Source organism: Solanum verrucosum, unplaced genomic scaffold (assembly GCF_900185275.1).
Source record: "Solanum verrucosum unplaced genomic scaffold, falcon-dt-bn FXZP01000060.1, whole genome shotgun sequence".
NCBI classification, from domain to species: Eukaryota; Viridiplantae; Streptophyta; class Magnoliopsida; order Solanales; family Solanaceae; genus Solanum; species Solanum verrucosum.
The window spans coordinates 6,406,136-6,427,790 of NW_026020129.1; the positions used below are offsets into that span (position 1 = coordinate 6,406,136).

General features: G+C 35.8%; 4 protein-coding genes across 5 annotated transcripts; all 4 read right to left on the reverse strand.

Annotated features, from left to right (window-relative positions):
• Positions 1–440: 440 nt before the first annotated feature.
• On the reverse strand, positions 441–3,783 carry LOC125826573 (uncharacterized). Its single transcript, XM_049505924.1, has 3 exons — positions 3,527–3,783; positions 2,119–2,229; positions 441–933 (listed from the first exon to the last, which is right to left on the reverse strand). The coding sequence occupies exons 1-3, from the start codon at positions 3,641–3,643 to the stop codon at positions 706–708; spliced, it is 456 nt and encodes a 151-aa protein (XP_049361881.1). The 5' UTR covers positions 3,644–3,783; the 3' UTR covers positions 441–705.
• Positions 3,784–4,317: 534 nt separating this feature from the next.
• Positions 4,318–7,202, reverse strand: LOC125826787 (bax inhibitor 1-like). 2 transcript variants are annotated; one of them, XM_049506129.1, is made up of 6 exons: positions 6,927–7,202; positions 6,005–6,148; positions 5,785–5,876; positions 4,977–5,163; positions 4,721–4,876; positions 4,318–4,627 (listed from the first exon to the last, which is right to left on the reverse strand). In XM_049506129.1, exons 1-6 carry the CDS (start codon positions 7,041–7,043, stop codon positions 4,577–4,579), a joined length of 747 nt encoding a protein of 248 aa, XP_049362086.1. In that variant the 5' UTR covers positions 7,044–7,202; the 3' UTR covers positions 4,318–4,576. The 2 variants fall into 2 exon arrangements, with proteins under 2 accessions (XP_049362086.1, XP_049362085.1); XM_049506128.1 differs by having other exon boundaries at positions 5,785–5,879; positions 6,927–7,126.
• A 1,015-nt stretch (positions 7,203–8,217) lies between these two features.
• On the reverse strand, positions 8,218–14,809 carry LOC125826683 (uncharacterized). The gene is made up of 15 exons (XM_049506039.1): positions 14,297–14,809; positions 14,146–14,207; positions 11,967–12,938; positions 11,808–11,874; positions 11,650–11,712; positions 10,772–10,835; positions 10,559–10,652; positions 10,385–10,468; positions 10,215–10,304; positions 10,093–10,120; positions 9,285–9,806; positions 9,155–9,216; positions 8,808–8,917; positions 8,635–8,722; positions 8,218–8,544 (listed from the first exon to the last, which is right to left on the reverse strand). Exons 1-15 carry the CDS (start codon positions 14,736–14,738, stop codon positions 8,218–8,220), a joined length of 3,075 nt encoding a protein of 1,024 aa, XP_049361996.1. The 5' UTR covers positions 14,739–14,809.
• A 1,141-nt stretch (positions 14,810–15,950) lies between these two features.
• Positions 15,951–21,606, reverse strand: LOC125826406 (vesicle-associated protein 2-1). The gene is made up of 7 exons (XM_049505727.1): positions 21,511–21,606; positions 19,850–19,920; positions 19,663–19,744; positions 18,626–18,735; positions 18,408–18,527; positions 16,862–16,936; positions 15,951–16,226 (listed from the first exon to the last, which is right to left on the reverse strand). The coding sequence occupies exons 1-7, from the start codon at positions 21,566–21,568 to the stop codon at positions 16,080–16,082; spliced, it is 663 nt and encodes a 220-aa protein (XP_049361684.1). The 5' UTR covers positions 21,569–21,606; the 3' UTR covers positions 15,951–16,079.
• Between the last annotated feature and the right edge of the window lie 49 nt (positions 21,607–21,655).

Here is a 21,655-nt window from a genome sequence, read left to right on the forward strand (position 1 = left end):
ATTCTTTTTTTTTTTTTTTTTTTTTTTGGGGGAAGAGGGGGTACTATTCTTGGAGTTCTATGTGGGTCATAGTTATGTGGCAAATGAAGAAGATTTAAATATTTGGGATCATGAGTCTTTGTTTAGAGTAAATAATCTTTTATCCACCCCCCCACCCCCCAACCCCCAACCCCCACCCCCCACACACACAAACAAAATCTTAATTATTTCTACTTCTAGACTTTGTCAAAACATCAAAGGAACAAATCAAAGAATAGGAACTTCTTGGTTTGGGCAGCCCCTTGGTCAGTCCAACTTCAAAATATTATCTGTTGACAACTTTGAATTTATTAATTTGAACTCTAATCAACAAGTTTGAATTAATTTGAACAATATTCTTGGTGAGGAATAAAAACACCTTGATGACTTCAATGCAGGGAACATAAAACTTCCTTGTATTTGTGGTTAAAAATCCACTCAAATATGTATAAATAGTTTATCAAGAATAAGTTGTATTTCCTAGAATTCAGAACTCGTAAACTCTAAATCCAATCTCCTCCCTATGGAGGCTTGTCACTCCTTATTGTTACAAATTCATCCGATGCTTAGGACAGGACCTGATTTCTCTTTCTTGCATTTCCAAAATAATGCCCTTCAGAGAAGCAAGACTATATGAACTCTTACAGTACCAATTTCGCAAGCAATTAACTACTCTACAAAATTATCTTACTTCTGATTGAGTGTCTCTGTAGATGTTTTCTCTTGGACATGTTTGTTTGTGTTTAGCATTTGCATGTTTTTCTGTTTCTCTGCTTGAGCCATCTCAACAAGTGCTTGATTCTGCATGGCCTCCATCATCTCATCTTTTCTCTTCTCATCTCCCTTAAGTTGCATTTTCACTACTTCCTCTGCCTGCTGGTCTAAAGGCTTGAAATAATCAGTTATAGCTGTCTCCTGAAAATATTCAACCATTACTCAATCATATCAATCACATCAATAACACAGGAGGCACATACTATAAGTAGCAGAAAAGTCATGAGTTGGAGAAGATCGAACCCAGCCCTATTTTACATTCAGCAAAATTAAGTTCCTCCTAACACCATGAGACAATAAGTGATTCTGACTTAACAGATAGACGAGTATGGATCGGGAGTAATATTGATCGACACTCATGAGCCACTTGGCTTATTATTACTAGCATGGCCCCTCTCCCTTCTTTTCCTTCTCTCTCCCAGCTTTGGAACTATACATTCAATATCAGAGTATCAGTGTACGGAGTGATGTAGTCCTAGAAAACATGTTATTAACCCCATTCTGACCCTGCCAGTTGAACGGGAAAACTCCAAGGCAGATAAGTAACATCTGCTCCAAACAACTTTGCCGGTGAAGATAACAGCTTTGACTTGAGAATTCATGAACTGCCTGTCTGCAGAAAGAAAAGGGATGGCGAGGGATCCAGATTTTCTGAGAGGAGTGAATGTATAGTAAACGTACAATGGCACTAGGGAGTAAATAGACAACCAGATAAGAGAAGGATATGCAGAGACAGGAATAAAGAGAACAAACACACTTCTTTGTTATGGATAGGTGGGAAGTGAAAATTTTATCCAAGGGATTCATTCTTGGAATTAACCACGACCAAACACTAAAAGAGATGGCAAAGAAGTTATAATAAACACGAGTCTTAAAGAGAAGTAAATTGACATCAGTAGAGAACTTGGCTCTTCTCTACTGCAAACTGAAGCAAAAAGAAAGCAAGGGATCCATCCTAATGAATTAACCTAATTCACTTTGAAGCCTGTCACTTGACATTTTTTTCTCTCCCACTGGCAATTCAACTTTTCTGACAGGTCAGTTCAAACTAATATAAGCCAACGCTATGTTATACCATTTCAAATTTGACATGACAATCTTATCACCTTATGTTATTCACCTATATGTATTGAGCAATTACTCCTACGTTACACCTTTTTACCACACTCAATAGAGTAAGCTATTCAAACATTTTAATCTAAAAAATGCACCATTGACAGTTTCACTGTTTCTAAAGTGTTATAATCAGAACGATTAAGGCAATTGGCAGCATGCTTCACAATCACGAAACATTAGAAATAAGAATCAAGAAGATTGTGAGCTTACAGTATCTTCTAAATTCTTATTTAAAGCTTGCATCTCTTCCACCATGCGTCTAACTTCTGATAAAATCATCTGCTCGGGAATCTTCCTTACTGCTGCCTTCCTCTCTTCCGCCTGATCAGACACACATTCATACAGAGACAGAAATCAGAAAAAGGGTTTATAACTAAAAGCATGGCATAAAAAACAATCTATCAACTAATATTTTCAATGACTGCAATTTGTCAAATTTCTTTGCAATAATTATCAAGGATTAATTTAGTCTCTAGCCACTGCACGTATAGCGCATCTTCTATACTTTCCAGGTGGGTCATGGGTGTACTGGGAACTGGAACCAAACTTAAAATCATCAGGGGCCACCCATTTCCTACACAAACTAGAAAACCCTGACCTTCAACCAGGGGGCCAATCCAGGATTTTAATGACGTCGTGCAAATTACAAGTGCACACATTAATCCAGGATTTTAATGACGTCGTGCAAATTACAAGTGCACACATTACTCTCTGTTTACAATGTGTATTAGAATTATTTTTTATGATGACCGTGGTGTTCGGGTCAGCTTACGCGCACCTCAACTAATTCCACAGAATACCTGTCACCTCCCACCAGCAACACGTACCAAGTAACTCTATCCACTTAGGCTAGGACAGATGAGAAGAATCACCTAGTGTTTTTTTATCTCTGCTAAGTTTTGACCTTGAGACCTCAAGGTTCTCAACCACTTCATTCACCACTAGGCCACACCTTGGGTGCACAATGTGTATAGACTTCATAAATACTTTCTGAAATTTTTATCTCCGCCAAGTTTTGACCTTGAGACCTCAAGGTTCTCAATCACTTCATTGACCACTAGACCACACCTTGGGTGCACAATGTGTATAGACTTCATAAATACTTTCTGAAATTTTTGATATAAATATAATTGGAACCGGAGACTGGGGAATCAGCTGCCGATCATGAAGATGTTCCTCTCCCCACCCTCACCAATCGAATAAAATAAAAAGATTCCTGGATGCTCAAGAGAAAAGGAAGCTTGTGATAGCGTATAAGTATGCCTCAATGAATTCTTTAACCCAAAGACTGAAGATTGTACCATCTATCCAATACAAACTTGCCCTGGAATAGACACACCAAAACAGTATAACCACAAATCTCAGGTAACAGATAAAATTAAGGTCCAATAGCTGCCTTTGGTGATTTAAAATTGGATTTTTCCAGTTCAAATAAAGCTTAGTGTAGGCAAGATTAAAGCTTTAGTATACCATCAAGTAGTAACATGAGACTAACAATTAAGAAGCCATATAATCCCAAAGTTGACTGCAAAACCATGTTAATTTATAATATATCTTTGCCCTCTTCCAATTAACTTAACTTACACATTTCTAAGTAAAAATAGGAATGAAGAAGAACCTGTTGAAGACGTTGTTGAAGCTGTAACCGATAGGATCGGATTTTACGCTCTTCGTATCCTGAGAGAACCCTAATATAGAACATCGCCTTTCGTCCGAACTCTATAAGCTTCTTCATTTGCTTAATTATTTTTTTTCCTATAAGAAACCTCACAGCTCCAATTAGGCAAAAGGAGAAGAATTGCTCTACTGGGAGTAATTTTCCTCTAGAGTTGGAAAAATTGGATTCACAGTCCAGCTGATGAAGAAGAAGACTAGTCGCTCGCTCTCTCTGGGTTTTACTGCGACATGGATCATTTAACCGGGTCTGTCCACAAATATGATCCGTTTTCCATCCTCCTTTTTTTCCCTTTTAAAACTGGTAGAATACTACTATCATGGACTCTTAATAAAAAAATAACGTAAGGCAAATGAATTTATCCTGAAATTATTTTATTTTTTATATATTAATTTAATAATATTTAAAAATTAAGCAAAACGTATTACAAATTGTACTTCTTCTCCAGACAAATTAAAGAGTCCGATTGACTTAATTTCATGTTTGCCCCTCATTATCAGTTAAAAAACTGAATCGTAATCCATCCTATTGTAGTTTTTTTGGTCATACTTCCCCCTGATACCATCAACACCCCAGTAGTATAAAACTTTCTTAAATTGTTATACAATTTATGCATATACTTGTCCTACAACAATAGCATCACTCAACAGACGGTGAATTAGATATGGGTAATGGAAATTGGAGGATCGATAACTAACTTCGGGGTTGTAAATAACTGAAAACGCAGAACGAACGAATAGAGAAAGGAGATGAAAAAAGAAATTAAGTACCGTCTTCAATATTATAACAAGGAACTTCTCTTATCAAATGTTAAAAAGCTTCAAAAGATAAAAAGACTACATGTCAATCGCAGCCATAATGGCATGTCACACGATATTGTATCACAGCCAATGCTAAAGCTAGTATCAAACTATTAACATGCTTGTTTCAGGTGAACACAGTGTTTTATGAAAACCACACAGGTTATAGTCCCAGTAGCCCATAGAACCAAATCTAGTTTCTCCTCTTCTTCTTCTTCTCTTCTTTCTCCGATGCGTTCTTTAACTGCAAACAAGGGAAACAAGAGTCAATTTAATGGCCAAAACATCAAAAGATCAGACATTTCAAGCATAACCATTGAAATATATCTCCCCTTACCATGATGATCAGAATGCGCACAAAAACAGCAACAAAATCTGTGAAGAGGGTCAAAGCATGCTTAACGTAGTCCATATCACCCAAGTGAGCCTTCTCAATAATTTCTTGGGTGTCAAAGACAATGTAGCCCACAAACACCAAGAGTCCAAAATACAACTGCCAAATAGGAGGTGTGGTGTTAGTGGAAGAAAAATATTAGAGCAACTTGCAAATTAAACGATGCTAAACTGCAGCATGCAGAAAACAATGCATATACCTCAAACTTGAAAACAGCCATGGAACCACCAAAAATGGAGGATGCGAAGTGCAACCAGAAGAGAAGGGAGACACCAGATGAAAGAAGGCCCCCGAGGTACAAGTACTCCCTACGCCTTGCCAACATGGCAGCAGCTGAGAAGCAACCAAAAACCACAGCACAACCTACAAAAGCACCAAACACAATGCTGCAATGGGAGAAAATGATGTATCAGAAAAGCTGCTCTCAAAGATGTTATAACATTGAAGCTGTTATATAGTCGATTTTAATATATAAGAGAATTGCACAATTCATACAAGGACAAAGAATTCCACAAGCTACTACAAGAAAACAGTAATGAGAAATGCTAAATTACAAGAGTCACACTAAACACTTCCCTGATAATGCAACAGTTAAAATCAAGGATCAGACTGTCACCAACTGAATTAGGTTGGATTGAACCTGAAAAAGACAGCATTCATTCTACTCCCTTTGCGGGTAGAGTTCAACTCTACCCAAGTAAATTAGGACATATTCTTGTGATGCTTTAGCATTTAAGAGAAAGGAAAACACAAATACACAAAATGATGCATTCAAATGCAGAAGACGCTGCAATTCAAATCGAGTACTGAAAATCTAAAGACCCAACCTAATACCCTAAGATCACACAACAATGTGGTCCCACTTCCGACTCAAAAGCTGAAAATCCCAAAACAGTGGATTTTACACAGGAAGCACAACATAGAACACAACTGTCAAAACTAACACACCAGAGAACAGGAGCAATATTTTCAAACAGAAAAAATGACAATAAGGAAGGGAGACACACCTTGGATCGAAGTTAATGCCCAGCTCAATCAGAGGACCAATAGAAGCGCCTTCAAAAAGTGCAGCTGCCATCAGAAGAGCCACCCTTTTTTGCTGCTCAACGAAATAACGAAAATATAAGTTCAAATTCAATAACAGACATAACCACAAAAGTGCACAACTAAACGAGGCCCACGGCAAGCAACTGCTAAGGTTTGTAAGGCAGTAAAGTTGGTGTGTACCTCTTGATAAGGAGGACTTGACAGAAGCCACACCATGCTTCCCATGCAAGCCAATGTTGTGAGGAGGCCACCGATATTCCATAGAATGTGAAGGTAAGCCCCAGCAGCTGATGCCACTAAAGCACAGCATAGCGTCAGGTAGACCTGTAACCATAAAATTAATCAAAATCAAAATACATACACAAGCCATGGTAAAACGACATGTACTGAAAAAAAATACAAAGGGAGATATGTGTAACAAATTCTTCCACATTGATACAATTCAACGCAAAAATTCTTTCTTAATTTATCATGAAGTCACAAAACTAATCAATCAAAACGTTGGTTCAGGAACGATCGTCGGATATAATGGTTATTTAAACACGAGTTTTTGTTGATACATACACACACATCCAACCAACGGTGCAGCTCATTTAAATATCTTTTCTTATGTACAAAATCTCTGATTAGTTGCCAAAGAAACATCCAACGTAATACCAAATTTTATTTAACTAACTCATGATAGAATGAACTTCAAACCATGTGGAAAAGAAGGAACTATACAACAAAACTTCAATTTAATTTTCTCTCCTTTCAATGTCAATAAGGAGAAGGTGAAAATTAGGGCTTCCACAAATTTCAAAGCAAAACTAAAAATTAGGGCTTCCACAAATTTCAAAGCAAAACTAAAAATTAGGGCAATTTTCAACAAACAACAAATAATCCGATAAGTTACGTAGCCGCAGGGTAAAACAATTTGATTCTAATCACTGAAAGCGTTCCAAATTCAACCGTGCAAATAACAAAACAACAATCGAACCATAAGAACTCTCAAATATCAATAACCTAAAAACAAACCACAATATCTACCTAAAAAGTTGATAATACCGTAAGAAATCACATATCTGTAACAAAATTAACAGAACAGAAGAAATAAAAATACCTGCTTGAGATGAGTTTGAACGAGAGGTGAGATCTGGCGAAAGTTCTTGAGAGAATCATAACTCCAGCGGTTGCGAGAGGCAGATTGCGAGTCGAAGAACGATGTGAAACCCTCCATTATTCTATTCTTCTTCTTCGAGTTTTTGGAACTGAAACGAGCAAAGGATATTTATCTGAACGTACACAATGTTTGCTATACCGATATGCGAAAGTCTTCTGCCTGTAAGGCGTTGATGATGCGTTTATATAGTGCTGATTTTCGGATAATTGGTCGCTTCTCGAATTTACAGGAAATTCAGTTCTTGTAACTTTACATTTATACCCTCAAAGATTTTTTTTTCTTTTCTTTTTTTACATATCGGATATATTTAATTAAAAGTAATAATTACTTTTGTAAATACTACAAAATAAATCCAATAAATTGCATATTAACAAGTAATTTTAGTTAGAAGTTAATTAATTGTCTACGTTTGGTAATAAAAAATTTATCGGCTAGTCACATTGTCTTTTGTCATTGCTTCTGATTTTAAATAAATTATGGGTGGATAATATCGTATACGATAAAAAAAAAATCATGCGTTAATTGATAGAAGTGATGCAATGTTTAGCATTCCACAAACTAAACAAAATTATATGGGCTAATATTGACGAAAGAAAAATGAAATTTGAAGGGAGCAGTAATTTAATTTAATGTTTAAATACAGGGGCAACTAAGGGAAATACTGAGTCGTTGGGTTCAGAAGAAACTAGAAGAACCAACAATTGTATAAGTATTACGTATGGGTTAAGTTATAAATTATCTCAAAAACCACAAGTTGGTTTTTGATAGAATTGACCGGGGTGTCACCTCTATGTTTACACGTATTTCAGCCAATTGAAAACTGCCATGTCATCAACAACATTTATTCTCCTTTTCAAAGTCTCGCACTCAAAGAGCGTGTGTTAAAAACAAAATAGTCTACTACTTGTAAAAGTAAGCTTCCTTGAACCTTCAAAGAACTAAAGGAACAAGGAGTATGAAGAATCTGCTTGCCTTTTCTTGCAAGTAAACTGATATGGTTCACGCATCACATAAACACCTAAAGCTGTAAAACGCTTTCATTCACTCCTTTGAATGACAACAAATGATTCCAGTCACAGTTAAAAAAGGAAGCAAACAATAGCCTTGAGTTTCTATTAACGACTTATAGATACAACATCAGTAAAGCATATGACTACACTAAATTCAAGAGTTGTTGAAAGAATTACATGCATTGGTTAGATATTTTTACATGACAACTGGTAAAAAGGCTTCAATTAGCTACTTGTACTTTGTTTACAATACTACACGACTGAGAACTTTCTGGTAGAGTAAGTGTAGATCCTAGGTCTTGGGACTCTTGGCTAAACCTTAGACGATGCAGCTTCTGCTTTCTCCAAGTCTCGTAGCATGGAGTAAAGAACTCATGCCGGAGGGCGTCCTCTGCACTAATCCTCAGTCTTGGGTTTGATGTTAAACATTTGTCCACAAGATCAATAAGTGATTGGGGAATGATCTCCAGAAAATCTAATTTTCTGGTGTTTCTTGAACACCAATCTCGTAATTTTACAGGCGATAGAGATTTGGTGTCAAATAAATCCTGTTTCATGGTAATGTACTATTCAGAACTATGCATATGGAGCTGAATGAAAAAAAGAACAGTTCAAGAAAACAATGGAATTATTAGTACCGCTGGAAATGAAGACTCTCGGTTGTGTAGTTTGGCCACTTCCCACAAGTCTTCACTTCCTTTCAATTTCACTATTTCCTTTATGTTCCTAATTAGATATTATACAATGGTTAGCAAATTCCCATAATCATTTATCTTGTTCAATGGCAATGAATACAGACAAAGTTTCTTACTGGTCAGGATCTCCAGCAAATGGTGTTCGGCCAATAATGAAATAGAGTAAAGTGACTCCAGCTGACCAAATATCAAGTTTTGTACCTTGATGTACAGATCTGAATAGCACCTGTTCATGCACCCATTACGAGTCCTCGATCAGTGGAATAAGCAAAATAAGATGATAATGGCCAGTGATTTTTTTTTATTATGTATTAAAGGATTCTGACTTTTATGATGATGATGGTGTTAAGATGACTGCTATATTTCAACTTAAAACAAAAGGCAGCATGAATGAATATATGGGCAACAGGCTAAATCACAGTGAGTGAAAATGAATACAAAATTAGCTAATTGCTATACTAACCTCTGGAGCTCTGAAACCCTTAGTTCCAACACAGGGTCCTTCTCGCTTTTGCATCCGGTCCCCTGGAAACAGTGGAAAATAAAACTCAGACCACAGTTCCGACCAAAACTAGTTACACAAAATAACAGACCTTTGCTTTTCAGTAAACCAGCACCACCAATGGCAATTCCAGATGAATGCAACGGCATTGGAGTTATGTAATACTTCTTTTCTACTTTTCCTGGAGTTGCAGCAACCCGCTTTCTCTTAGAAGTTGGACCATTCGTATCTACATGGCTTGAACGTTGGCGTACTTCCTGCACTAGGTTAATCAGCTCCTTCCTACCAGTACATGGAAGGGGTTCTCTCAACCTTTCTGCTGATGGAGTCCTATTGCTTGTGGCATCCTTTGCTGAGGTTACCCCCGAACCATCAGCACCTTGACTTTTTCTAATACTCCTATGTGCAATATCAGTGCCAACCTTTTCTTGGTCAGCCTTCCTTTTAAGGTTTTTGGATCGTATTGGAGACTTAGCGCCTTTTGTTGCTTCCTCATTGATGCCTTCCTCAAGTTTTACAGTTGAGAATCTTCTCTGTTTTATTGGAGGAAGAGACTTGGCAGGGGAAATAGGATCACTATTAAAGCTTGTGGCATGGCTTGACTTTGTCTTGTCTGTGTATTATACATATGCAGTTCTTAGTGAACATTCAATTGCTAATATACAATAAAAGAGAATGTAATGAAGATTGAACTTGAAGTATTCAACACTATTGGAAGTTAAAACAGTCTCAGGGTCACATTTTAATAGCGATCTTGGGATAATGTTGCATTTTTGTCCATTTTCCCCTTAAATAAGCTCATTCTTCTGTTGAAGAGAAACTTAAAATCATAATGTAATGGGAACTTGGAAGCACAAGGCATCTTTCAAGCGAAGGAAAACAACACGAAGAGGAAGTACCTGATGTTCCATATTTTTGGTGCAGATCCTATGTAGTAAATAGATAAGGAAAATCAATTAGATTGTTCAAATTCAACACATAACAGGAAGGAAATTTCTACGAAGTTGGATAGCCCACTCACCAGAGCTAGGTTAAAGTCAATGAGGTAGCCTTTATCAACCTTTCTTGAAAAAAGGAAGTTTCCAGGTTTAACATCTCTGTGAACAATACCCTGCGTGTAAGAAAATTAGAAGTTAGTTGTGTTACCAGGAAATCCATTCAGTTCACTTGCATCTTTTCTGATATTCTTACCTGTTTATGTAAACCAGCAAGTGCCCTGAACATGCAAAAGCCATACCACCGGAGCTGGGAAACATTCATATCCCTTTTCAATACCTTAAGTATGAACCATGACAATAAACATGTTAACATAACAACTATTATATGTTTAAACTAGATAAATCAAAAGATTAAAGAGAAATCAACCTCTGGTCTATCATGCTCGACATGCTCTAAAACAAGGCAGTCAGAATTTCCATTCTTGAATGATCCTTCATACTTAATGACACAGTTCTTTCCCCTGTCATAAAGCAAAGGTTTTAGAAGCATTCCCATAGTGCATAAATAGCTATAGATATAATATATGCATATATTCATGCTGTATCCATGGCTCCTCAAAACAATCTCCTACGTCATTACCCAAAGCGCTCGAGCATCTTTAACTCATTATGGACATGTTGTGTGTTAGCATTTGGGTGAGGACCTGCAAAGTCACAATAAACTTCTCAATTATATTGATCACCATAAAAGCATCAAAATTGGTCCCCAGTTAAGGCAACTGAGGGCCATACATGGATGTGTATCAGAGAAACTCAATGATGAAAAGAGCATAGATACTCCATTTTACCATTTCTTTGATAATGAAACAATGTTTCAGCACGGGAACAATGCACAAGTGTTTAAACAATGCCTCAAACTGATATAGAGACACAAAAAACAACACACAGTGCCACAAACAAAACAGATAGTTCTACTTCTCAATCTTTTTGGGACTGACACACTTCTCTTTTTAGTCAATCACAAAAAGAATAACACATTTTCTTATTTGGCAAGCATTTAATGACCCTATCAACATTTTACCCATGTTGGGTTCCACTTATTTGGCAAAAAAGTTCATAAAGTACATTTCTGTTAAAAAATTAATTAGTTCCAAGGATAGTTTTGGAACATAGCAATGTCTTTCCATATTTCTGAAACTGTGTCAGTCAATCTAATCACATAAGTTGAGACGGAGGGAGTAATAATGAAGACAGAAGAATGCCTCCAATCTTTGATGCACCACCAACCTATACTACAATACGTTCTCCCTTTGACCTTGCTCAATAAGGTTAACGAGTATCGACCTACACCTTTCCACAGATATATCATGGAAGTTAACCAGTCAAGTTCAACAATATGGAAGAATGAAAACAGCATTCAACTGCTAAAGGATCCTAAAATAGTTATACGATCAGATATAGCAAATCAAAGAAATTTAAATTTAATATAATAAGCAAGTGTTTGGGTGTATATCATACATTTAATTGCAAATTTCACTCCATCACTCTTTCTCCTTGCCCTGTACACCGTCCCATAACCACCTGCAAATAGTCATCAGGATTGTTAAAGGCATAAATTGATAAAAACTTCAGAATAAACATTGCTACAGATTGAAAGCCAGTCAAAGGTAAAATACCTGAACCCTCTTCTTCCTCCACAATATAAGAGTCAAAGTTAGGCAATTGATTTTGCTCCGATAGGTTCTACAAAATAAGCACCTTGATGTTTACATCATGATTTTACAGCAGTAAGCTTACCAAATACAAGTCAAATAAAATGATGCGCTGGAGCTTACTTTTGCAGAGTTACATATGACATTCTCCCCATTTTCTTTTGGATTTTCCTTCCTCTCTTTAATTCCCATACCCAAGTCATAGTTCTGTTTGTGCTTCAGCTTCACAGGGATTGACGTTGCATCTCTTCTAAGTTGCTCTTTGTTGAGAAGCAGACTGGCGGCATTATGATCCTTTGGTGCCTTGGAATTCTTCGGCTCCCCATGATTTAATACATCCCTCTGAAAGGATTTTGAATTGGGGAATGACTTTCCCAGCTGCTTCTGACCAAAAGATTGTGTGCGCGCTAAGATGGCATGGCTCTGCAGAGGCTTATCATTTTTCGCTGTATCTATGTGGAGAAGTGAAGTCGAGCATTCTTTGGTAGCATTCTCTGCAGGCAAATCATTTTGAGATGATATGAGCGCCTTTGTTGTATGAGTCTCAGTGCAGTTAACGTTTATATTACTAACAGGATAAGAAGCCGATTCTTCTTTGTTGCCTTCCACAAAATTTTCCTTTTGAGTCATCCTTTCAAAGTTGTAGACAGAAGCATCAGCTGCAGATAGCAAAATTTCCATTTCTTTGTCCACTATAGTACAGGAATTTATGCAAGAGTTTATTTTCTTTTCTGTAGTACCAACCATCTCAGAAGCTGAACTGGCAGGGTGTGGATTAGTCTGAAGCATGGAATCTGTGATACGTTCAACTCTTGTTGATCTAGGGAATCTGAACAGGCTATGACTAGGAACTTTAGATTTACAAATAGGAATATGTACAAAATTTGCTTCATCACTGTTCTCTCCCCTCTCTAACGTGTTTTTGCATTCATATTCAATACTCTGAAGTCCAGAACTTGATGATCTGGCACTACCAACAATTACCCAAGAGGTTCTGAACATTTCATAAAATTCTCTGAAATTGCAATCCAATGACAATGGTATTCTTGTCAACTGGTTCATGCCACACCTCGAATTGTCATTGGGGAGATATGCCTGTACCAGCAATGTTAGAGACAACAAAAATGAATATTTTAAACTTTAGCATAAAGTGGAACAAAACAATACATTCTAATGAAAGTCAATTAAGAAGAAGAATCATACAGATGGTGAGGCAAAGCAAGATTACCGGCCAAAATCCCAGATCTCCCTCAGTCTTGGACATAATAGACAGAAAATTCTGAGAAGACTAGTGTGTCATATTATCTAACAGGCCCTTAGTGATCTTCCATATTATTATTTGATCCCAATTCAAGTTCTATAAGAAAAAATTGCAGTTGCCTAATTAACTTTTCATATGAATGATTTCTCCTCTTTTTTTTTTTCTTTTTTTGAGACAGTCTCCTCTTCTTTTGAATCAAAAGCGATCTGAAATCATGAATTAAGAGGGGGATTTTCACTGCATTATCCCTTACCTATGAAGTGTGTGAATTATCCATTTAAAAGTAAAAGCAATTAGAGATTAGAGAATTTTGATTATTTATATAAGGATTGTAATACACCCTCTGACGTGCAAGCCTAATTCTTCTCTTGGTCCAAGTATGTGAAAAATATCATGTTGATCTCAAACTCAAAACCTGTCTACCTGAGGTGTATAAACCATATCACCCAAAAGCTTAAACTATTAGGAAATAAACACTTCTATTTATACATATTAGTCGCTTGCATTATTAATCAATAGCTCAAGTGGACAGGAGGGCATCTATTCCATGTCATTTAAGTCATACACTAATACAAGTTTCTAATTATCCTTTCTCATATTGATTTGTATATGCTGTGAAGAATGGGAACTTCATGAAGAGCTGTAATTGACTATTAATTGGCCTCCCAAAAAGGGAAAACTCTCCTAATCATAGAGTCTTTTAAGTCTTATATTATCTATAGGGCCTCAATGGCCCAAACATTGAGTCTGCATCTTATATGCATCAGAATTCAGATCTAATCCTAATCTGCTCAACGCAAACTTATCACAAAAATCTCTTTATTCCAAGTCTAGACACTTCTAATGTTTTCACCAATTCATGTTTAGAAAACATTGACATTTATGTCGTCATATTAACAATCTCATTCACATATTTCTTATCTCAATTGAATGCTAACGCTAATTCTAAAGGTTAGACAAAATATCAGCATGCAGTACACCTTAACTAACTACAAAGGCTCACAAATTTTCAAATTAAAACATCAAAAGCTCCAAAGTTACCTGTCTGAAAATCCTCCGTGCCATCGAAGGCAAAGGCATCATCATCTGACTTCTTCCCTTACCTGAAATAATCAAACAAAATACTCAAGTTAACCATAATCATAACACATAGACTAAAAGAACAAAAAATACTGGAATTACCATGTCCTACCATAAAAATAATTGAAAAGTCCTCTTTTATTAACTACTTGTGAATACTCAAACTCCGATCCAGCTCTCTTCCTTTTCCTATAATAAGTCCTAGTTATACACTCCCTCTGTCCTCTATCCTGGAGCTCCTGAAACTCCAACTGAGGTACAAAAGCCGTAAACGCATCCGCATTCGCGAAGAATTTAACGGTTGATGTGAATCCGATGGAAGAAAACGTGACTAAGTAATTATTCGTCAAATGGAGAGGAGAATTAGGAATCGAACAGAGAAATTCAATGAACTCCGGTGAAGCTGAAAACAAAGTGCATTTGGATGAAAGCTCCGATGGCTGAGCTGGTCTTCCTGTTGATAATAGAAGAGCGAAAATGTGCCATGCTTTATGTACATCGGAAATGGCAGTGGCGGAGTCCGAGTCGGAGAATGAGGTTAATTGAAGTTCCATTGATTTTCAGATCTGAAGATGGAGAAAAAACATGAGGATTTTGCTTGCAGAGAAATGAGAGAAAGTGAAAAAGGAAATGCAAGAGATGAGTGAATTAGAGGGAGAAAGATAGAGGAGCGGGAAAATGATTTGCTGTAGGGTTTGATAATCCCGCCAATTTGTTTTATCGGAAATTGAAAAAGATTAAACAAGAAAAACATCAAATAAAATAAGTCAAATAGACAGAATTTTGGGCTGGGCCTTTAAATTGGACAAATTTACCCAAATATATCTATAGAAATTTTCACAAGTTATCCTTTTGGGACCGTAATTTACTATTAATTTAAATTAAATGTTATAGTCATAGTTTGTTTTATTTGTAATTCGCAGTAAAATATCCATGTTTTTTGCCATCTGGTGGTACCCCACTCGGAAGGTATATTTGTATATACGAATTCCCTTTATACAAATATGTGTTGTATAAAAATTAATTGTATATATATAGCATTTGTTTGTATATAATTTATTGTTTGTATATGTGTCATAGTTATATATAACAAGACCTATCTGTATAATCTCTTTATGTATATAAGTAGTAATTTTGTTTATATACAATTACTATGTTTTAGTTTATTTATACAAATTCAACTTTAGATTCAATTTGCTGTTTATACAAGACATGTTTGTATAATCTTTTTATGTATATATGTAGTAATTTTGTTTATATACAATTACTATGTTTTAGTTTGTATACAAATCAATATACAGATTGCCGAAATATACAGATCAAGATATGACAAGTTTTTATGTATAAGTATACTGAAATATACAATTACAGATTTTTATGTATATGTATACCGAAATATACAGATTCATAGTCATAGCAAACTTGGAGTGCAATTATACAAACTATAGTTATAACATACAAGTATGATTTTTATGTTTGCTAAACCTAAAATTTACTCTAGCTCTTGAGATTGACAGAATGAGTACTTAACAAATTATATGAGTTTTCTTCATAATTCTGGCACTGTGGCACATAAGACAAGCAAAAAGCTGCTGATTTCAAGAAAAAAGAGAACATATATGAACTGAAAAATGGTGAGAATGAATACAAGGTATCATATCATAAAAATGATCAATTTACACAGAAAGAACAGAGCCAGCGAGCTCTACAGCAGTTCACCAACACTAGAAATTTTACAGTAAACTAAAAGAAAAACTATAATTCCACATAAAAATGATCAATTTACACAGAAAGAACAGAGCCAGCGAGCTCTACAGCAGTTCACCAACACTAGAAATTTTACAGTAAACTAAAAGAAAAACTATAATTCCACGAACGAGGGGACTTGGTTTTTCTTAAAAATCAACAATTTCTGTAGAAGGTGAAGACATCAACAGTTTAAACAGAAACCCAACCATTAACCCAATGAGTCCCACCAGAAGTGCAAACTTTAGAGAGAAGCCTAAATCACTTCTCCGCCTTTTTTGTCTCTTCAGCACTTCCTGTAGTTCAGTGAGGCAACATATATGAGAGCAGTGGCCAACTATACGAAAGGAGATGCATGCAAGACGATAATAATTTAACTTGAGGTTTCATTTATCCACAAATGAACAGTCTTAGATCCAGATACACGAGAAATTTATGAAGGTAAGATTATTACTGTTGATCTACAACTATCTTTTTCTCGTGCTTTTTTTTTCATTAAGTTGTAGTTTAATTTCTACACAACCAGATAAATATACGTCCAAAGCTTTTGTTACATACTCCTTTATCTGCTTCAAATAAATCAAGATGAGACTAATCAAGTTGCTATACTCCTTCTTCCCATGTGAAAGGGTGATTTCAAATCTTTCCATCTCCTTTTGGTTCACAGAATTATCCTGTCTTTGGCCTTATCTAATGACCGTGTATAAGGACCCAAGATTATAATAAACTAATTGCAAGTCAAACACATCATTTGCAATTCATCTTCTGCTGCTTTTCATGTATCAACTAGGATTAATCGGATCAGATAGTTCTATATATTGAGCTACCTTTATGTACTAATATATGGTACTATTAATTTGGACCAGCATATATTCTTACATGAAAGTAATTTTCATAACCAAATAAATAGAAAAATGTGTAGTACACTAACCAGTTCCTGTTGCAACTGCTGCGTTTGTCGAAAAAGTGCATCCCTTTCATCTCTGGCACGCTGCACTGCTTGACTCTATACCATCAAAGAAAAAGCATATATAGTACAATATCAAACTAGGGACAAAGATAAAATTCTGCATCTCATGTACAAACTTGGAGATGGCGATAGCATTAAAATCTTTTGTGGATGCATGATTTGCAGGACTGACTAAGTTTTAATTGGCCAACATAAGCCTCCAATTAATAAGAGCTAAAATACCTATCTAAAGTCACAATATTTCTTCGTCCCGAATATCGATAACAGAGCTTTATACACTATGCCATGTCAGTAACGAAAGCTTAAACTGGGAATACTTCATCCACAATTTTGACTGAATTCTATATCTAGAGTTGCAGTTCTCTTTTCTCAAGTTTGAGAAGTAGAACCATCTGTTTTGAAAAGTTTCATCTGGAATCAAGTGTGGGGATACAAGGCAAAGTGGCTCCGAAAACTACTCAAAGATGGTATATGGCCCGTGATTTGACCAGGGTTTATGGGGATAGTCTAGGAGATCAAAGGTCATGTTGAATTTCAAGTGACTGGTGGGCTTAGTGCCTTAGACAACTTCCCCAAAAGAAATTCTGTTAAAAAATAAAAGCCTTAGCAGTTGCTACATTCTTCAAATTTAGTCTTAGATGGGCATCTCCATATGAGGTCTCAATTTCCTCAAGTAGTTCCTGAGGAGCAAGAAGAAAGAGTGTCTCCACCAAGGAAAAAGTGGTCAGAATCACGTTTTCACAAGGACCATCCTTGACAACCTAATTATCAAGTAAACCTTACACAACACTATTTATTACAGGTTCCACAAAGTTCTTTTATCTCTGTTCTTCCTCAAGGAAGGGAAAATATCATTGACACAAACAGCTATTTAAATAATAAAAGATCTTGTATCTTCTATTTCTTAATGGTGTAATGTTTCTTCTTAGGATTTGTTATAAGCAAAAAAAATACACAATTTTCCATCTAGGAAGGAGAAGCGAGGTGAGATAGTACATATTTGTTCTTCCATTATCATTTTATCCTCAAAAGACAGGACAATAATTGTTGTTCGTCCTCTCTCAATTTTCTTTTTGTCTTCACCAGTTTCATCAGGAAAATCTCGCAAACCCTCTCATCACAAAGACACAAACTAAAGCAAACACATAAAGCACCTAACCCTGTCTCACACCCATTATCTAGAAAAGCCAAACATTTAAATTGAGCATGCATAGAAAATCAATGGAAAGACTACTTGCATTATGAAATCTAGCAACGTATGGCTCTTATATAGAGGAAAAGAAAAAGGGAAAAAGACAGACTGACAAGTTTTTAAGACTAAAACTTGTTCAAAATCTCCAGATATTATTAGAGAAACTTGAGTCCAGTTTTCTTGAAAATCTCATGTGCATATATACATTTCAGTCACCAATCATTATATCCTAAAAGATCGAGCATCATGACTTTTGGAAGAAGAAAGTAAGGACTTGAAATTTAAATTAGACTATGAGCTGAATTCAGAACTTACAGAGTTGCCATCGGAACTTTGTTTAAACGCATTTTCAGAATGTCCCGGAGATGAGTGAGGAGAGATGTAAACAACCCTTAGCTTGCACTCTTCTACATTTCTTCCACTATCCTTATTAAACTGGATTACGAAATAGTAGTCAATAGCATAGAGTGAAAATAAGAAGATAACAAACATTCTCACTTCAATCATGATACAGAATTCCATCAAATTTCTACAGTATCTGGAGGAAGTTCATCAGCATCACTATTCACAATGGTGCTCTGTAAGAGGAACTTGTCCTTGCATTGCATGTCCGAGGGATACTCCTTTTGAGCTTGAAGGGTGACTGGAGACATAATTAAGTTAAGAACAATACAGGATGCAACCACTCATTAAAAGGGTATCATTTTCCTTTATTGATAAGTGAAAACATATAACAATGTCAATGTCAGGATGGAATTATGAATTGCATGGACAACTGAGATGTCACAAGAAGAAAATATTGAGTACAATGAGGTGCACTAAATGGATATTTAACTGCATAGGCATCCTCTTAACAAAAAGAGACATCACATAAGATTTCCATGTCACAGACTACAAATGGCCAAGTTGCAGAAATATTTGTCACAGAATACCTGTTCTCTTGGATTATTTTAGTATATGATTAGTATAATATCCTTGTTCCTAGACTTTCACCATATATGAAGGACGTAATCATCATTGCAAATGGCGATCCAGAATTTGAAGTTTATGGCTTCCTACAACGACCTCAAGTTAATATACAATAATACTTGGGTTCACAGTCAAGTATTTGAATATTTAGTGGATTTCTTAAGACAAATACAGGGTTAGAGCAAAAGCTATTGGGTTCTCGTGAACCCGTAGGTTGAAGGCTAGATTCCCCCCAATTTGCAATAAAAGGGGGTTAATATCTGCCATGGAATAAATCCAACAAAAAAGAAAATTGTACTGCGCACGAGACAATACACTATAAGCCATTAGAATGATTCCAAGTCACAACTCTGAAAGATAAATTCATCCTACCTAAGTTTGAAAATCCAATCAGCAAAAATGAGTAAATTGATCCAAGCCAATATTTGAACATCATGTGCATAAATTTAATGCTAATTTACTATATTTTCTGGCTAACACTAGAAACTTTTGTGCAGGATATGTTTGCAAAATATTCTGCTATTACATTTGAAGCTAACTGTGATATAAAAGATTTTAGTGGTTCTGAGTCCTAACAGAACTTCAAGATTCAGAGTGGCACCTCGTATAAAACAGGAATCCCAAGGATGTATGACACCCGTGTTTGGCCGAACAAAGTACTTCTTAGGAGAAGTAGTTTTCACCTAACAACGAAAATAAAACAGGATATATCTAGATATGAGTTGTAATAGTCTTAAAAAATGTGATAAAGCAATTGTGAGATTTTGAAAAATTCAGATAAAGCATACCTTGAAAGCAACATAATTCTCTGTGCTGTTTGTAACTTTAAGATCACAGTAGCTTTGTTTCTCCTGCTCAACTAATACAGGAAAGCCAAGTGATATTAGTTATGATAAGTGTATGCTACGAAAAGTACCAATAGAAGGCATCTGATCTACAAGCCTCAAACAAGGAAGAAAAGAAACAACTCCTTCATGCAACCCAAAGAACTCACAGAAGACAAAAAAAATTGCAAAAACATGTAAAGTACAAAGGTCTCAATCATGTTGCTGGTTTAGTTGTGCTACTACTGATATGCTCTGTTGCATAAGAACATTAGTATTTATTAGTTGCAAAGGAACATTACTAAGATATTACATGTGTGAATGTGCGCTAGAGTCCTCCAATCACTTATTTTTACATCGCAGCAAGACATGGTAACTCTGGCATTTATTTATCGTTCTTTATGGAGTGCAGTGGATTATGACTAAATACTAAAAGAGACCTTTCAGAGCTGGGAGGTGTACAAAAAAAAAGAAGCAACTCAAAATGTGGAGAATAGTTCTTTTGTTCATTCTCTGAACTGTTTGGTTGAAGACGTCCTTGTTCATTAAGGTTTTGATGTAAATTGAAGAATGTATGACTTTGATTTTAATCCTGTACATATTTTGGAGCATCTATTTGGTACTATGATTAATTAAATTATCTTTCTTACTAAAAATATATATAGGAAGTATTCATATAGCTGATCTAACTTAGTGAGATACTTAGTTCTCAAACTATATCAACAGCTCTGAAATTTTATACTTGACAAGTTGATTTTCTACTAGCGCCAAGCTTTTAGCTTCCATGTTTGACACATACAATTACAGAAAACCATGCCTAAGTTTTCCTCTCTTATTAGTGATGATGTTGTCTGGGCTAACTTGCGGGCACCTCAATTATTTCACTGGTATGCGACCTTCCACTAGCAAATGTACCAAGTAACTCTGTCCATCCAAACTTAGGAGATACCATATCTTATAGTTTAACTCAATCATACTGATTAATCGCTTAGAGTTACTCACCCCAATATAAATTGATACACAATCACTCTTTTGGCTCGGTCAAATTCACAATTGAACTCACAATTTGCACAAAGAAATTGACGAAAGAAACATTTAACAACAAAACCTTACATGAAATCCTTTTAAAACTTCACCCATAAAGTCACTCTCTTGTCATTTTATTCTTTTATCTCCTTTTGATAAGCAGTCACCTCGTCTCATAAACCCTTTTCCTGCATCCAGACTCCCCACCCTCGACCACAAGATAAGCTTAAAAATAGATCTGATCAGGATGTGAGCTGCTCATCTATTATTTCGTCAAAACAATTTCACCAAAAAGTTCATAATTTAAGACAAATTCACATACTTTCAGGTCTGTAAATGATCAATAAAACACAAATTAGATCGTTTTCCCCCCTGCATACAACCCTCCTCTATTTCTTCTTATTTTTTATTATCTCTCACACATCTGTGTAGATAGAACTCAATTAACAAACAACAACATTATATCCAGTGTAATCTCACAAGGCGACTAACCAAATCAAAATTCCAATTTTCATCATCACAATAAATCCAATTAAAACAAAAAAAGGTATAACAACCGCAAAGACAGAAACAAAATATCAGAGAGATAGAGAGTTTACATTGGAATTTGAGTTCCTCAGGACTAACAGATATAAACTGGTTTGTAGCACCAGTCATGGTGACGATCGAACCTCAAAATGATCAGCTATCAAAAACCTAGAATTCCAAAATACACACAAACCCTAGATCACACAAAAATGCATC

What these genes read in the sequence shown, in the direction of transcription:
- LOC125826787 (XM_049506128.1), bottom strand. Translation starts at nt 7,043, where the DNA reads ATGGAGGGTTTCACATCGTTCTTCGACTCGCAATCTGCCTCTCGCAAC. An exon ending in TTCAAACTCATCTCAAGCAG is followed by an intron (nt 6,149 to 6,926) that starts GTATTTTTATTT and finishes TTATGGTTACAG; the next exon opens with GTCTACCTGACGCTATGCTG. An exon ending in TGCGCATTCTGATCATCATG is followed by an intron (nt 4,628 to 4,720) that starts GTAAGGGGAGAT and finishes CCTTGTTTGCAG; the next exon opens with TTAAAGAACGCATCGGAGAA.
- LOC125826406 (XM_049505727.1), bottom strand. Translation starts at nt 21,568, where the DNA reads ATGACTGGTGCTACAAACCAGTTTATATCTGTTAGTCCTGAGGAACTC. An exon ending in TGAGGAACTCAAATTCCAAT is followed by an intron (nt 19,921 to 21,510) that starts GTAAACTCTCTA and finishes TTCCTGTATTAG; the next exon opens with TTGAGCAGGAGAAACAAAGC. An exon ending in AAAGTTCCGATGGCAACTCT is followed by an intron (nt 16,937 to 18,407) that starts GTAAGTTCTGAA and finishes TTGATGGTATAG; the next exon opens with AGTCAAGCAGTGCAGCGTGC.
- LOC125826573 (XM_049505924.1), bottom strand. Translation starts at nt 3,643, where the DNA reads ATGAAGAAGCTTATAGAGTTCGGACGAAAGGCGATGTTCTATATTAGG. An exon ending in TTCAACAACGTCTTCAACAG is followed by an intron (nt 2,230 to 3,526) that starts GTTCTTCTTCAT and finishes GTGTCTGATCAG; the next exon opens with GCGGAAGAGAGGAAGGCAGC. An exon ending in ATAAGAATTTAGAAGATACT is followed by an intron (nt 934 to 2,118) that starts GTAAGCTCACAA and finishes GAATATTTTCAG; the next exon opens with GAGACAGCTATAACTGATTA.
- LOC125826683 (XM_049506039.1), bottom strand. Translation starts at nt 14,738, where the DNA reads ATGGAACTTCAATTAACCTCATTCTCCGACTCGGACTCCGCCACTGCC. An exon ending in TCATATGTAACTCTGCAAAA is followed by an intron (nt 11,875 to 11,966) that starts GTAAGCTCCAGC and finishes CTTATTTTGTAG; the next exon opens with AACCTATCGGAGCAAAATCA. An exon ending in AAGATGCTCGAGCGCTTTGG is followed by an intron (nt 10,653 to 10,771) that starts GTAATGACGTAG and finishes GCTTTATGACAG; the next exon opens with GGGAAAGAACTGTGTCATTA.